Source organism: Hoplias malabaricus, chromosome 3, assembly GCF_029633855.1.
Source record: "Hoplias malabaricus isolate fHopMal1 chromosome 3, fHopMal1.hap1, whole genome shotgun sequence".
In the NCBI taxonomy this organism is placed as follows: Eukaryota; Metazoa; Chordata; class Actinopteri; order Characiformes; family Erythrinidae; genus Hoplias; species Hoplias malabaricus.
Window position 1 is genome coordinate 73066818 of NC_089802.1, and position 17316 is coordinate 73084133.

General features: G+C 39.8%; 1 protein-coding gene across 2 annotated transcripts; it reads left to right on the plus strand.

The window, feature by feature from the left end:
- The first annotated feature begins 922 nt into the window (after positions 1-922).
- map3k2 (mitogen-activated protein kinase kinase kinase 2) lies at positions 923-15598 on the plus strand. Of its 2 annotated transcripts, none has more exons than XM_066664163.1 (17): positions 923-955; positions 3842-3915; positions 4037-4155; positions 5223-5263; positions 5444-5543; positions 5666-5779; positions 6551-6632; positions 7110-7240; positions 7358-7437; positions 7910-7977; positions 8066-8158; positions 9043-9264; positions 9599-9747; positions 9899-10030; positions 10199-10328; positions 10593-10770; positions 11106-15598. In XM_066664163.1, the coding sequence occupies exons 2-17, from the start codon at positions 3909-3911 to the stop codon at positions 11323-11325; spliced, it is 1866 nt and encodes a 621-aa protein (XP_066520260.1). In that variant the 5' UTR covers positions 923-955; positions 3842-3908; the 3' UTR covers positions 11326-15598. The 2 variants fall into 2 exon arrangements, with proteins under 2 accessions (XP_066520260.1, XP_066520259.1); XM_066664162.1 differs by having other exon boundaries at positions 932-1310.
- Positions 15599-17316: the final 1718 nt, after the last annotated feature.

Below are 17316 nucleotides of genomic sequence, written 5' to 3' on the forward strand. Positions count from 1 at the left end.
TTTAAAGTGGAATGCTGTTTTTGAGGGGAAACACGATTGTTGTGCAGGCAGTGTTGCAGTCACACAGCTCCAGGGGCCCGGAGGTTGTGGGTTCGAGTCCCGCTCCGGGTGACTGTCTGTGAGGAGTGTGGTGTGTTCTCCCCGTGTCCGCGTGGGTTTCCTCCGGGTGACTGTCTGTGAGGAGTGTGGTGTGTTCTCTCTGTGTCCGAATGATTCCAGGTAGGCTCTGGACCCACCGTGACCCTGAATTGGATAAGGGTTACAGATAATAAATGAATGAATGAACACAACTGTTGTGTGTGTGTGTGTGTACTCAATTCCCAAATCCTGATCATTTCTTTTCAGGGATCACTAAAGTTTTATCTTGTCTCTCTGGTCATCCACATTATGTACTTTTACATTTTTTCCAAAGGCAAAAAAAAAAACACCTAATGTCCTTAAAGTGTACCCTACATCTTCACCTTCAGTACGCGCAGGTCTATGATTTATTTACGATATATGCATTTAATCACTGTCCCTACCTCTTATCCCTCTTACTCACTTACCCGTCTTCCACTCACCTGCAGCTCAAAAGCCAGGCCCCACAAATTCACAGGATTGATTCCTTATGTTCATGAGGTCAGAAAACATGGCTGTCTCAGTTTTCCTGTTTGAGACTCTTTGGAACCCTACTGTTGCAGGTATTGACTGCTTATTTTGCACATGATGAAAAAACACCACATGAATATGCTAACATTGTAAAAATGTTTTTCACTTGATTCTTTTTTCTTATCATTTATTCTTTGTAAGACATGTTTAACGAGGTATCTTTATTAGACATGAAGCCACAGACGAGTGAGTCGAGTTCGTGTCGGTTCGTGTGATTCATTGAAACGAAAGGTTGAAATCGCGCCGCTGGTCGGACCGTTCCATCTGTAGCGACGGATCGGACTGATCCATCTGCCGTGAGGCGGGGGTGAGTTGTGAGCGGCGGCCTGTCATCAGTCTTCAGTTGCTCGGCGTTAGATGTGTTTTGGATGTAAACAAAACCGAACCGGTAACCGTTTACTTATCACCACTGTCCGGGCGTTTTCGAGTCCAGTTCGGGTTCGGATGCGTTAAAATCCCGTGTTGCCAGAGCTCTGTGGAGATGTGAAGCGAGTTTAAAGGATTAGTCTTTCGGCCTGGGGCGCTTCGACAGCGGCAGTTAGCTGAGCTCAGCTAATGCTCTCGGGCCTCAGGAATAAAGCTGAATTGTACACGGACTTTGCAACATTTGAATCCCCGCAGAGGGCATTGGATGAGGGACTGAAGACACCCACACCACCCAGGTGACGAAAAACTGGGTGTTCTTATTTCCTGTAAACGCTGACGAAACTGAAGATAGCTTCTTTTTCGAATTTTCCATTCCACCTTAAATTCCGAGGTGCCAGCGTGTAAGCGCTGCGCCATTTAAGGTGGAACGGGGAATTCGGTTGAGAAGCTAACTTCAGTTTTGTGTCATGCTGCTTGTTAATATATTTTAAATCAAATTAGCTCGATAATAACAACACTAATGCACAGATCAGGCACTTAAATGGAAATTAAATTAAATTATACTGAATATTTGTATACAGTATATTAAATCGCGATATTATAGAAGCCCAAATGACCCTTAAAGTGCGCTATTAAGTTAAAGATAAAGGACTTTCATTCTGTATTTGGTAATATTATACTAAATATTATAATACAAGGCATTGTCCTTGCAGTTAATTTATTATCCCTTAAATACACTTATCAGGTTTAGTGTAGTTTATGTAAAAATATGGCTAACATATATAGCTAAATGAGTTCTGTACTGATTGAGCTCTTTCAAAAGCAGTCCAGGTTTGAAATCCTCCTTATAAGTTAAGTGCAATTGCCTAATAGACAGATACAGAGTATGTCAAAATTTAATTAGTGAATTCAGCTAACTAAAGTCCTCCTGTCATTGTTTAAACCCATATTAATTCTTGTATTTAGAAAAATAATATAATTATAAAGTATCCAGTGTAATGCCTTAAAAGTGGAATTCTAGATGTAGCACTACACTTGGGTCTTCATTCAGTAAGCAATGTGCAATTAATTCCAGTGGCTATTTTCCATTTTCTCTCTGTCAGTCACCTGCAGCTCCAAAGCTCATCCCCTCCTAATTTACATGATTTGATACTTAGGTTTGTGAGAACAGAAACCCTGGTTGTCTGAATTTGCCCATTTTTAATGTCTCTGAAACACTGCTTTTATGCAGAAATGCTGAGCCATGGATTTGAGTGCTTACTGCTTTGTACATATAGCGTATATACAGAACCACATGGCTATGTTCAGGACAAGGTTGAAAACATTTCTCTGTAGTGGCTCTTTTTAAATGTGCACCCATTGTGGGTACAGACATTCAGTAACACACAACTTTGTGTAGTCTTCACAGAAATTAAATGGGACTTACACTTTGGAGCAACAACATGATTCTACATTCTTCACCGTGCTCAAATCCAACCACTGGCTAGAACATTATAAATTCAAATTTTGTTTTCTGAAGAGAATGAGATTCATTCAATTCCTTTGGGATGATCTAGAGTGATATATGTGACGCAGAACTGATCGTTACACATTACTGCCTGACATCAGTAATGCTCTTTTGTTGTGGATTTGCATTGTCCTGGCAAACTTGGTGAAAAGGTTTCTTGATAACCAAACATTTGAATCAATGAGACACTAGTTTATTGTTCTCGTGTTATCTGTAGCCATGTTGTCTATTAAGTAAATTATGTGCACTGAGGATATTCATGCTTAATATTGTCTGCTGAAATAGTTGACACGAGAAACCCTGCATGTGGTGAGCTGCAGAATTTAGCTCCAATTGCTTTCAGCCCCACCTAGGCCTGTCACAATATTCATTTTCTTCTGGTCGATATATTGTCCCAGAAACAATTACAATAAAATATGTTTATAGCAACAATGTTATTAAGAACATTCAGACATTGGAGTTAAAATATCCTACATAAATTAAGCATAAATAAATTAAAACCACTGTTTTTAAACAAATCGACATAACAACCCCCTAACAGAGAGATCAGAGAACAGAACAACAACAGCACTGGCTAAAATATTGGTAACCTGTGTGAAAAAAACACAAAAGTAAACACAGGCAACATTGAGGTCAGCAAAACGTTGTCCATACGTTGTGAGATAAGTCGCTAATAATTTTGACAGGCCTAGCTCCACTAGATAAATCTAAATATTGTTCTTTGTGCTTGATTAACATTGGCAAAAGCCATCTAATTCCAAGCATTAAAAACATCTTAAATAGATGGAAGAATATGCTTGAATATTCAACATTTTCTGGTTATATAGCTATGGCATAACCTCGATTGGTGATCATGTTGCCTTTTGCAAGTTTTTGAATGGGTAAATGTTTTGTAATAAAACAGATCTTGACAACCACCTGTTTGTCAGAAGCAACCAAAAACAGGTGTGCTGTGTTCATCACAACACAACCTTAACCAACTAGCACACAATGTTTAGTGTTCAAGCCTCAACCCATTAATTGCATGTGGGGACAACAGCCTATATTATGGCATGTCTAATCATATTGGGAAAAAAGTGTTTCTCTGTAGGGCTGCAATTAGTAGTTGTCCCACTTTATACATTTTATAAAATGCTTCATAAAATCATACCCAAGACATATGCGGTTGTTTGCATTATGCTTTAACTTGCTGAAACTGAAGTTTATTTCAGTACAGGGTGCTACATGGTATTTAATGTTAGTTTTTTTTTAATGAGTGAATATTAATAAGCACTAGCATATTCAGTTCAAATCCTTAAATATTTCTTTTTCTATGTACAGGAGAAAAGGAACCCATTTTATGGGCAAATCCTCTTTCCTGAACTCCTGGGGCAAATTGTGAACAGATATGATGGGTATGTATCAATTTCCTAATGCCAGAAATTCCTAGATAATATATGAGCAATTCACGTCTAAATTCTGGAATTTTTTTTATCATGTTTAGCGTTGTAACCTTCTTGTTGTTCATCCTGACAGACGAACAGGAGGTTCTGAACTCGATCATGCAGGACTTGGCTGAACTGCACCGCTCCAGCCGGCCAGCCATGTCTCTGTCTGACCTGAGCAAACCAAAGGCCTCGTCTCCTAAGAACCAGGTCCGGTATATCTAGCTAAAGCACATTTCAGCTGGGAACTGATCCAGATCCTTGTTGATTACCTGTCTCCACTTCCCTTTGCCTTACCTAATCAGTATTCTGAGTTGTGAGACTGCAGTATGATTTTGCTCGTTAAACTAAAGTTAACAGGTAACAGAAACAAGATAGCAGGGAGGGTGACCAAATTTGTGAGGCAGCTCAGTTATGGTACGGCTCACCTGGCAGTTGATATGATTACAGAATGTAGGATTGCAAATTTCTTGGCCATGAAAATCTGTGCTGTATCACACACTACTCATCAAAACACATGTAAACATTTGCATGGGATGTACATAAAGCAGAGACAGAACAGGCCTGCAAGAAACAGAGTTTGTGATTATGTGGGTACTTAGCAGGTGCCCAGTAAGTGTTTCCCTTATCTCTGAGGGAACAGCCCTAGTTAAGATGAAACATAATTTAATGCTGGTTTAAAGATATCGTTTATTTATTTTATGGCACTATAGAGGATGTGAATTGAACTTTTTTAGCTTCAACTTATTTTCAACATGCTATGTTTGTTGCTACCTCTACAAAATTTTTATAAACCATCATAAAATTCCCAGAAGAACTCTTACTGTTATTTTAATGTAATGTTATGTGTCTATGATGTAATGTGTGTTATTTGCATATATACTTTGTTGACCAAAGACTTTGTGCTGTCTCATGATTTCTCATGGAAGCATAAAAAAATACAGTTTCCTTGAACTGTCCATTGGTAACCAAAGTATGAAGCATACTGTAGCAACACATCGAGTAGTACTGCAAGGCCTGAGACGTTATTTTTAGGAACCTGGTCCTAGATGATTTCCTAACATACATGGAAGATATGAGGGAAATATTTGTATTCTATTTCAAATGAATATAGAGGTTTTTAGAGGGGGTAAAAAATGGAATGGAATTGTAAACGAACAGCTGAGTAAACATAGTTGAGATACTCATTCTTCCATACTTCACTGGGGCAACCAGGAGTAGAATTAATGGTGTGTTTGGACTGTCTTTAGAAGTGTTTTTTTTTTTTTTTTTTACAGAACGATGTCAGAGTGAAGTTTGAGTACAGAGGGGAGAAGAGGTAATGACTTCAACTATATAAAGAATGTTTTTACAGGGTTTGGTGCTTTTGATTATCTCAAACTGTATCGAATTCTGTTCTGTAGACTCCTAGAGTAATTGGTTGTTAATATGTGTTTAAATGTATTGTTGTAGTTTGTATATTTCGTTTTTACAATGTGATGTTCTGCCTACCTTTTAGGATTCTGCAGTTTCCTCGGCCCCTCAGGCTCGACGATCTGAGTGCCAAAGCTAAAGTGGCATTTGGGCAGACCATGGACCTGCACTACACCAATAATGAGGTACTAAATGTTAATGTCTCTGTGTAGTATAGAGCCTCAAAAGCTTTGTCTTTTCTGCTGTAAAATATAAACTCTTCTGGTGCACTTCACCCAGCATTTTTCTTCTTTCACTTCATCTGTAGTTGGTGATTCCTCTGAGCACTCAGGATGATCTGGACAAGGCTGTGGAGCTGCTGGATCTTTCTGTGCACATGAAGAGTCTCAAGATTCTGCTAGTGCTGCCAGCCTCTTCTCAGGTCAGTCTGCGATTTAAAATCGGTTTATGACGTGGAAATCAAACTTCAGTTTAACGCAACAATCATGATAAGTAAGGTTTTAGGAACCTCACTGTACCACAGAATAGTAGCTCTTATTCATTAATGTAACAGCTGCGCTGACATCTACTTATGTCTGTCATATAAATATTTAATGAATCAGAGGATGAGTAGTTTGTGCATCACTTAGTAGAGTCAAATCTGTGTTTGTTTTTATGCAACTTTGATCAATAAAGGCCATTGGGTTTATGAACCTCAGATATTGTGCTGCAATGCACCAGTGCCTGCTGCAGCCGGCAGTCTAGGTTCACACACAAGTTAGGAGGTCTTGTTTTTCAGCTGCAGGTTTAGATTACCCTCAGGAAAAAAAAGTAACTGCAATTCACATTTTAAACAATAGAGGTTATGACTTTCACTTTTAACCAAGCTGTGATTAAGTGTAAGGTTCATGATGAACAAGCAATTGCATGAAATAGGAGGAGATATGTGCCATATTATTAGAACATTTCAACATATTTGTTTTACTTAAATATATAGAAAGTAAATAATTGACAGGAATAAAAAATAACGCTGTGCTTACCCCATTTTCATGTTTATTGAAGAAAATTACTTGAGATTACTCTTGAGATTTCTGTAGTACTTTTGCTTTTGCTGGGAGTTATTTATTTTTACAAGTGATTTATTCCAAAAATGATATATCAATTTTTAATAATTACAGAATGTTCTAATTGTTGCTTTCTCTTACTCTGTTAGAACTCAGTCTCCAGCATGGATCTACTGTCAGCTCGTGAAAATCTGGACAATACAGACAGGAACAACATGCTGGATCTTATAGGTGAGCTGAGTCTAAGTAATTTGTACCAGGACTTAGTGCTGAGCAGTGCATGCTCCACACATGCTGATGAATCAAATCAAAATGCGATGCAGAAAAGAAACTACTAGTATAGGAAACCATTCATGAGCTGCACAGCCCTGGGGCTTCAGCATAAGACATATTCAGCAGAGTAAAGTGCTGTGCAGTACAAGCTTAAAATGTACAGTAAAGAGGTTAATCTTAGAGTAATGTTGTGTGCACCACTAATGACATTATAATCTAGTAACCTAATAGGAAAAAGCAACTCTCATTCATTACATGCCTACAGTCGAACCTAGAGTGAAATTTCCATGATTAGAAAAATCCAAATATAAACCCAATGCAAAATAAATGACAAATATGCTGCTCCTTAACACTTAAGCTTTCACTCAAGTGTTAGATTGGATTATCTTAAAACAGATCCTAACTCTTGTTTGACTGTCCTTTGTATCTCTGCAGGCTCTCAGTCCACTGACCGCAGCTCACCACCTCCAGGCTACATCCCTGATGCTCTGCACCAGGTGGCCAGAAACGGTTCCTTTACCAGCATCAACAGTGAAGGAGAGTTCATACCTGAGAGCATGGACCAGGTATGTACACACTCTTTACCTTTTCTTCTCTGAGCCTAAATTTTGTGTGTTCAAGCCCTAAATAAAATCTGCGTCTATTTAAATCAGATTTGAATTGCAATGTATTTGCTTGTGTAGATGCTGGACCCACTTTCCATGAGCAGCCCAGAGAATTCAGCGTCAGGAAGCTGCCCATCTCTGGATAGTCCTCTTGACAGGTAGGCTAAATCTTATTAGTTCAGACTTTTAAATGAAGCCTAGTATATTTTATTATTATTGTGTTATGCTTTTCATACAAAATCAAGAATAGAATAAGTACAAGATGAACACTGAACTTTAGAAATGAGAGTGTGTCAGACTTCAAGTATTGAAATTGCTGTACTATTATTAGTTTAGCAGCGGTCTGTTACCTATTTTCATCGCTGTGGTGGCACAGAAAATAGATATGTAAGTGCTTTATTCTGTTATTGACAATTCTCTGGCTCACACATGGGTGCTTCTAGCGGATTTCCAGAATTCATTCCTTTTAACCTTGAAGAGGCAACATTTATGTGCATTCTGTGTTACAGAGCCTTTATGTAGCATTGTTGAAAATCATAAAAATGTCTTTAGGTATCAGTGATTTATTTATTTTTGCCTTTTCACCCACCCTCAGTGCCTAGGAATCATCTTTTGACTCTAATTTTACAGTGAAAGCTATCCTAAATCCCGTATGCCCCGAGCTCAGAGTTACCCAGACAACCATCAGGATTTTCCTGGTAAGTGGGAATGTAGCATTGTTTAAAAAGCATTGCTTTTTGAATAGAATGTAAAACACGTCCTGTTTTTTTAAAATGACTCTTTCAGAATGTGACATCCCCGTGTTTGAGAAGTCAGGGAAAGGAGGGACATATCCACGAAGATACCATATATCCTTTGGTCTGCAAGACTACAGTGATGGTAAGGAAAAACATACATACACATCAGCCCAATCCCATTTCTTATTATTACCCATACCCCTTTCGAGCTTCATCTTGTTCCTTGGAACTGGGTTATTACAGGGTGTAGTGGTTAATATCTACAACCCTTGAAGGGCCATCAGCATCTATGCCAATCTGCATTGATATCAGAGGAGCGGTATAGTTACTTAGCTGCTGGAATTAAAGTTAAATTTAGGGCTTCTTGTCTTATAAGCATTCAGTTATCTTATCACCCACTCCTAAATCTTCTGTGATGTGAAGCTGAATTCGGCTTCCAGTTCCACCTTAAATGTTGCAGTAACATCAGGTGCTGCAGTGTCATTGCTTCATGCCTTTTAAGAGGAACCTTAAAAGAGAATAAACTGACAGTCGTGGGTTTGTTTAGTTGCTTGCTCAGCGATTCACAAGGCATTCACTACACTCCATTTGAAGTATGCCTCTCAGAAAAAAACGTTACAAGGGCCATTTAGCACTGACACAGGGCCCTCCCCTCTATCTAAGAATTGAGACACCCTACCTCTAGGCAAAACAGCTTAGTAGTAGGGGCAAATGCTGAAATGGGATTCATGTATTGCCTGTGAACCATGCAAAGAGAAGTTGTTGTTCCGTAGAGGCACACAAGTTGAGTCATCTCAAAATGAATCATCTCAGGAAATTATAGTGATTATTGCTTTGTATCTCACTCAAACTACGTTTCTATTAGTTCCATCACATAATAATACCTGACAGGAATATCAGCTCTTTAATTAGACAGGTTTTCAACAACACAAACCGCAGAGATGAATATTACATTGGAATAACAGCCATATGTTTTTTACCACTAGAAAACCCTCTCACATTTAAAATAAACATTCTTTCCTGCAGGACGAAAAACATTTCCACGCGCACGAAGGACGCAAGGTCATGGTTTCCGTTCTCCGGTGAGCTTCAGCCCAACTGACCAGAGCCCAAGCACCAGCAGCGGAAGCAGTATCTTCACACCCGAGCTGGAGGAGCCAGGCCGCCGCCGTCGTGGTAGTGACATTGAGCCCATTCCGAGCACCAACCCAACCCTCTGTGTCATGGACATAAGCCCGCCCAGCCGCTGTAAGACAAAGCACAGACTCATAATTATAGGAATTAACAATATGACTGGCTACATGTTACGAGGCGCTTTTTTTTTCCCCAGTCTACCAAGATTGATTTGGTTTTTATTTATGTATTTATTTATTGAATAAGTGTGGCCTATCTATATGAAATGGTATTTGTATGTGGGCAACATAAACAGAAAATGTATAAAAAATTGTATAAATATATTTATGAAATAGTCTTTATGAAAAAGTCCTGTAAAAAATCAAGCCTTAAATAACATGCACACATCTTGTGTGATCGTGAATTAAAAACAGCTAGTTTTAAAATGTGTGCATGTGCTTGTGTGTAGCTCCTCGTGCCCCCACTAACTGGCGTCTGGGGAAGTTGCTGGGACAGGGAGCGTTTGGCCGGGTCTTCCTCTGTTACGATGCGGACACAGGCAGAGAACTTGCCGTCAAGCAAGTCCAGTTTGATCCAGACAGCCCAGAGACGAGCAAGGTGCAGTATTTGTAACATGAATAATATGAACAAGGCCATGTTTGGAACTACACTCCATAGAGTTTTGAATGTGTGCAGTTATATGTATTTCTGTTTTGCCTTATATTATGTGGTGTTCTGTCTTTCTATATTTGTCTGTCTGTGTTCTTAGGAGGTGAGCGCGTTAGAATGTGAGATCCAGCTTTTGAAAAATCTTTTCCACGAGCGCATAGTCCAATACTACGGTTGCCTACGGGACGCACATGAAAAAACACTTTCGATTTTCATGGAGTACATGCCTGGGGTAAACACTAGCTGTTTTTATCTCAGAGGGAATGTTGTCAGGGTTTAACATGTGCAGAAACAAGCCTGTTAATTGTATACCTGTATATAGAGGTAGATGGAGCTTATGATCTGTTCTAAAAAAATGTGGTTTTAAGAGATTTTAGAGATTATTTTTATATCTTTTCAGGGCTCAATTAAAGACCAGCTGAAGTCGTATGGGGCATTGACAGAAAATGTTACACGTAAATACACACGGCAAATCTTGGAAGGAGTTTGTTACCTGCATGGCAACATGATCGTGCACAGAGACATCAAAGGTGAAGTAGCTTGTTAGTGCATGAACATGAGTGTTACAAAATGTTCAGTTTGAAATGCTAAAATTACTAACCGTAATAAATGTGAATGCCAAAGCAAATGATGCTTGTGATGGTTATAAGTTTATCCTTGCTTCAATTCATTATTCTTTTATTTATTGTTCTTACCTTTTCTCTTTTCTTCTTCCTTTTTCTACATATCCATCTGACATTTTAATTTTTTTTCCCCATACATTCTCACTTTTCTTGATGTTCTAATTGTTTCAGGTGCCAACATCCTGAGGGATTCTGCAGGGAATGTGAAGCTAGGAGACTTTGGGGCAAGCCGCCGGCTGCAGACCATCTGTCTTTCAGGAACAGGGATAAAATCAGTGACTGGAACACCTTACTGGATGAGCCCAGAGGTGATCAGCGGAGAAGGCTATGGAAGGAAGGCTGATATCTGGTAAAGACAAATTATTCAACTTTTCTTGGCACCAAAATCATTGCAATAAATGCAAAATAATACACTGCAAATATGTATTATCACATGTGTGTCAGCTATGAATACAAGGCATTCTGGGCATTAACTTGGATCATGATGCGGTGTAGCTTTTGCTGCTAATTTTAACTTCACTTAAGCAAATTAGTTAAATGTATAATTTAACTAACAGTATACAGCTGTGCATATTAGATATGTACTGTTCTTTTATGTACAAATGTGTGAAAACGTGCTTACTAAAGGTGTCTGCACTGTGTATCAAGACCCAAGCTGATGTGAATGTACTTTCCTGGTTCCAGGAGCATTGGATGCACTGTGGTAGAAATGCTAACTCAGCGACCTCCCTGGGCAGAGTATGAGGCGATGGCAGCCATCTTCAAAATTGCGACTCAGCCCACCAATCCTACACTCCCAGGACATGTGTCTGACCACTGCCGCGACTTCCTTAAGCGTATTTTTGTGGAAACGAAACAGCGCCCAGCTGCTGAGGAATTATTACGGCATATTTTTGTTCACTAACCCATCCTCCCGTCAATCACTGACCAATCAGAAAGAACCCTAAGTGTCTGTAGGCTCTGCCCTTTTCTCCCTTTTGCCAGGCCTGCTGTGCAGCACCCCATTGGACCAGAGGGGACACTGGTGTGGCTTAGCAGGCAGAGGGCTTTTATTTAATGCCTCTTGGTGGAGGACAGCAATTGGGAGCAGCTTGGTTTCCTATGAAAACATTTGCACCTTAATTTCACTCAGGGGTAAGTACCCCTGAAGACATTGCTATCTTTGTAGACTTTTATGTTTTGTTTTTGTCTGGAGTTGTTAGCTCTGGGGCATCTAGTCAATTTCTTGTCTCGCTGGATGAATCAGAGAGGCTGTCTGGTCCTGACTCGACCCAGAATGTACCTTCTGCAACCCCAGAACACGTCTGGTATGCCACCAAGCTGCTAGAGAGAGAAAACGCAAACATAAGGTGATGGAAAGAAAGTAAGGAGATGATAAAACCAGACCACTCCATCCCACTTGGCTCCTTTAAGTTCTCATTCACTTGCACAGTTTATGTAAATGACACACATACACACTTTCCTAAAGGACTATACTGTAGAACATGTCACTCACTATGCTGTACAAACGTTAGTTTGCTGTACCTCCCTCTCTCTTTCTCTCTGTCCACTCCTCTTTACCAGAGAGTGCCACCGTGTTGTGCTGTAGAATCTGGCAGGGTTGTGGTTCCTACTTTTTCTCTTTTGCCCACAATCCATGTTGTTTTTACTGTGTGCCTTTTTGGATTTTCAATGCTTCTGTGCTTTTTGTCCTGCAAAATGAATTTCTGTCCAAAGCCACGGTACGCAACCGGTTCCATGACTAAATGGTCATTATGCTACAAATATTTAGCAACTCTGCTCAAGCTTCTGCCTTCTTTCATTCTTCAGTGCCCCTCCCTCTCTTCTGAACTGGCTCCAGGTCAGCCCGTCCTTTGCCTTCCTAAAACACAGTGCCGTAGTCTTCAATCTGAGCCGAGGTCAGTTTCGAAACAGCTTGAATAACATCACATTCACCAAAGCTCAAAGCCCAGGATACACACACACCCTTGGGTCTGTGCCTAGACAGCAACTCAATATATTGTCTCATTTACACACTTAAAGTACAAATGCAAGATTGACTGAATACTGAAATGGCTTGTTAGCTTCAATGGCACTACATCCATATCCTTCTAATTTACATATATTTTTCCACACATAACGTGAAGAAATATTGATTGTTTTTACTTTGTTTCATCTATTTTTTTCCTTATCAAGCGACCTTGGAATGACCAGAATTATTTCATTATTCTCATCCATGCTCAACAGTACTTGACAAAATGTAATGTTTGAAGTTAACCTCAGTATCCCACAATGCCTTGACACAGGTATTTATTTTTCTCACCGCTTTGTGCTCTTCTTAACACTGCTTGACACCCACACATGTGTACATGCACATCCTATAGCAGTATGCTCACACTCTTAGCTTTAGTTCACAAAAACACAACAACTGTAAATCAGATTTCTGATTACAGTTGTCTTTCAGTACGCAGTTTCTATGGGGTCCTATGGGAAAATTACGACTTCAGAACGCTTGGAGGAGAAACACCTCAAGCTGTCTGTCAGGGACCATGTTCAGCGCTACTTGATTTCCCGTAAAGGGGACATGTTAAAAGATCACGTCCACGATTTTCAACCTGATCATTGTCTGCCGTGTCTGTTACATATGTATGGTTGATTACCATGACTCAAAACCGTTTTACTTGTACTTGGAAAAGCATACTGACAATAGAAAGAATTGGGCAGTGGTAATCTTCTACTGTGTAATACGTTGGCGACAATTAATAGGACTAAAATGAATCTAGTTGCATTGTGAAAATTTTAATTAAATAAGGACGTGAAATATAGTGAATCCTCTCTGATACAAGAGCCTAATTAATTGAGTCCCTTGTATGTTTTTAGATCTGAGGCACCTCTTGGAACTGGCTTGCTGTCACTCAGTCTCATGCTCTCGCGCTCTCTCAATGTTGGGGATTGTTTCACAATTGGTGTTATTCCTCACATACTCGGGTTTAGTAACTGCTTCAAAACGGTGTTCTATTCAGTGCTTCGCATCAAAGACACTGAGTCCTTATTGTACTTGTATGCTTCTGGTTCTGACTTCATTTATAAGCCTTTATGAAATCTAATATAAACTCATTTTTACTTGGTAGAAATAATATTGCTTCATTTTGGGACAGTCAGAATTCTGGAGTGACAGCACTTTGCCCAAGTCTCAGTGTTTGGGTCGTTGTTTTATAGACTGTTTGGAAAGGAATAACCTGTATTTGAAATGAGCACCTCCCTTGTAAAGGACATTTGTGGTAATATTTTACTGCGTTTTGAGGACTGTCTTGTTCAGAGGAAAGTTGGTACTAGCCAAGCAGCTGAACTTTTCTTGTGACTCGGTACATTCTTAGAACAGGAGAGTCTCTATTTTTTGGTAGGCATGATTTTTGTAGTGCTACTGCACAGGGTGGATAGCCCGGACGCATTGAATGAAAAATGTATTTCACTTAGTTGACACTGCAGCTCTGTAATGAGGAGTTCATGCAAACCCCAGTACATCTGTCACTGGAATTCCTCTCTGAAGACTCTGACTGTTGAAAGGTTACACTCCAGCATGTGTTTACAGGTTTTGTAATCCAAGTTCTTAGGAACCATTCTGTTTACTCTTATTGACAGAGTCATCAGTCCAGTTGAATGAATTTGCAGCAGTTAAAGGCAGCCGATATCCACAGAGGAATTCTACTGATTTTTTTATTTTATTTCAAACTTTCTGTGCAGTTCAGTCTTTGAGATCTTGATTGAAAACGGCTTAGTGTGAAACATGTTCAGTAATAATAAAAACAAGGTCAGGTACTAGATATGGATTCTCATAAAAAATTTTTTTTTTTGCTAATAAATGCTGTACTGCAATGTGGTCAGCTGGCACGTTTTGCCCGTCCATGTTGTGTCTTGCCAGATATTGCAGAACCGGTTTTGGTCTAAAGGCCATTGATGAACATTGAATACATTGAATAGTAATGGTGTAAGTGCCAGTTCTCAGATATTTAGAACTTAAGATTTCATTTAACTTGATCTGACAGGAGGAAAAAAAAAAGCATTACTCGGTGTCTGTTAGCGTACTTGGTGTACAGATTTACTCCACAGTGAGTGTAGGCGTTTGTAATTGTATGTACAATTTGTCTGTCCTTTCGATGTTCAACTTTTTGCACATTTTTGAGACCATTATTTGTACACTGATTTTAATACTTTTGCCAATGAATGTTTGTTTGACTGTGTGTATGTGTGCGGGTTTATGTGTGTGTGCGCGTGTTTGCATTTGTCCGTATTCACAAAAATGACAGAAGTGATACTCTGTAAAAGGTGTGGTAGGAATCGCCAAGCCCTGCAGGAATGTAAATGGCTGAATTTCACCACTTGATGGCACCATGCGTGTATTTGCCTGTACTTCTACATTCTTGTGTCTCCTGCTGAAATGAAATTGAGAATTTCCTTAAACCCCGTAGGGCTGAATCGACCACCCTGTTGCCTGTGTATTATCAACCCTGGAGACTTTCTAACAACTGGTCCTTAAATGCCGTTAAAAGCTTCACCATAGTTCTACTAACAGGCTGGGCTTTTCAATGAGGTTTGTTGTGCCACTGCTGCCACTCCTGAATGCACTTTGTGTGTGTGTGTGTGTGTATATGTGAGAGTGTGAGTGTATACGTTTTGTTGTGTGTGTGGTGTGTGAAGCCTCTTTCTGGTTGTTGTGTGAGTGTGTATTGTCAGCGCAAAAGTCTCTGTGCTCAGATGGCTTGCGCTTTAGGACTGTACAATTGAAAAATGAAAAAGAAAATTAAAAAAACAAGAAATATTTCAGAAAAAAAAAAAAAAAAAAAGCGGAGACAGATTTTCTCTTTTTGACAGAGTACATTTATCTGGTACAAAAATATCTTGTCTGCTTTGTCTATGGTACGAGAAAGCCATGTTTATAATTCAATTTGGTTTGTGACCAATAAGCCTGTTTATATCAAATCTGTATATCAGTGCTACGCATATTTTTTTTATATATATTTTTATTTTTTTTCCTTTTTTTTAACTCAAGATTTTATGCATGATTGGCGTTTGAATGGCCCAATGAGGTTATGTGCCCTGCTATGAGAGCACAGCTGATTGGAGGGTTTGCTGGACGACATCATGAAATTGCCTGTGATGGCTGGCACTTTGTATAGTGTTGCTAATAATTATGATAATGAGAATAATAAAAGATATTTATTTCACACTTCATGTCCTCCTGGTTTTATTTTATTATTATAAGCACTTTACTCATTGAGTGGATAAAATGTATCTCTCTAAATAACATGAATATGCATTTTTAATGAGAACAAATGAATAGCTTTAATAATCTTGTTGGTCTTTCTGTTTTGGCCGGTCTTTGGTCAGGCACAGCTTATTCTAGTCATGATCAGTTCAGATATGTCACGGCATATAAAATAAAAATTGACTTCCAGAGCCTGTCAATTTTCGTGATTTAACGTACACAAATACATGGTCATTTAAAAGCATTGTGCATTCAGTACTTGAGGCTTGTGATATCTGCTAATATCCCACACTTGTTCCAATTCACCAGAACAAATCGCTTTTTTTAAACACTAGATGTAGGTACACGTTTCTGAGAACATTTATTCATTCATTCATTAACTATAACCGCTTATCCAGTTCAGGGTTGCGGCAGGTCCAGAGACTACCTGGAGTCATTGGGCGCAAGCCAGGAATGCAGCTTGGAGGGGGCAACAGTCCTTCACAGGGCAACACACACACACATTCACTTACACACTCACACCTACGGACACTTTTGAGTCACCAATCCACCTACCAACATGTGTTTTTGGACTGTGGGAGGAAACCCACGCGGACACGGGGAGAACACACCACACTCCTCACAGACAGTCACCCGGAGGAAACCCACGCAGACACAGGGAGAACACACCACACTCCTCACAGACAGTCACCCGGAGGAAATCCACGCAGACACAGGGAGAACACACCACACTCCTCACAGTCAGTCACCCGGAGGAAATCCACGCAGACACAGGGAGAACACACCACACTCCTCACAGACAGTCACCCGGAGGAAATCCACGCAGACACAGGGAGAACACACCACACTCCTCACAGACAGTCACCCGGAGGAAACCCACGCAGACACAGGGAGAACACACCACACTCCTCACAGACAGTCACCCGGAGGAAACCCACGCAGACACAGGAAGAACACACCACACTCCGGCAACTATACTGGCGCTTACAGTATTGGTATCGGCTACTGCGAGCACTGATAGCATAGGTGTGTTGGAATTGGCCTCCTACTCACTATTCCCTACATGTAGTACACACTTTTTGGGACATACCCCATGAAGCAGATACTGATGTGCATGTGTGCTGCTAGATGCAGCTCGAATTTACAGTTTGATCAGATTATAAACAGACTGGGTATTTCACACTACACAACTGTTTTGTCGATTTTTATGGAGATTAGAAAGCACACTACACCACCACAACCAAACACACAACTCACATTTCCTAGGAGACAGATAATGTACACCTCGCTGTGGTTATTGTTTGCTCTGCCATTTGCGTAGATCCACAAAGAATAATATGTAAAAAAATGTCTTTGGGTCGTGAATGGGAAAAGATAATCAGTCTATTCTAGTTAAACTAATCTTTTTCTTGTTCTGATTGAGATTTTTTTAAATGTAGATCACTGGTTTCCAGAAGTGCCCCCCCCCCCCCTTCTGTGGATTAGAGTAATTTCAACACGGGTTTAATGAACTTATCTGCTTTAAACATAGCTGTATACCACTTAAATAAACTTCATTGAAAAGCAATGACTAATAGAATGAATCACTGTGGAACATCTGCACATTAGCCAGAGGCTATCACACCTAATGCCAAGTAATAGTCAGACGTT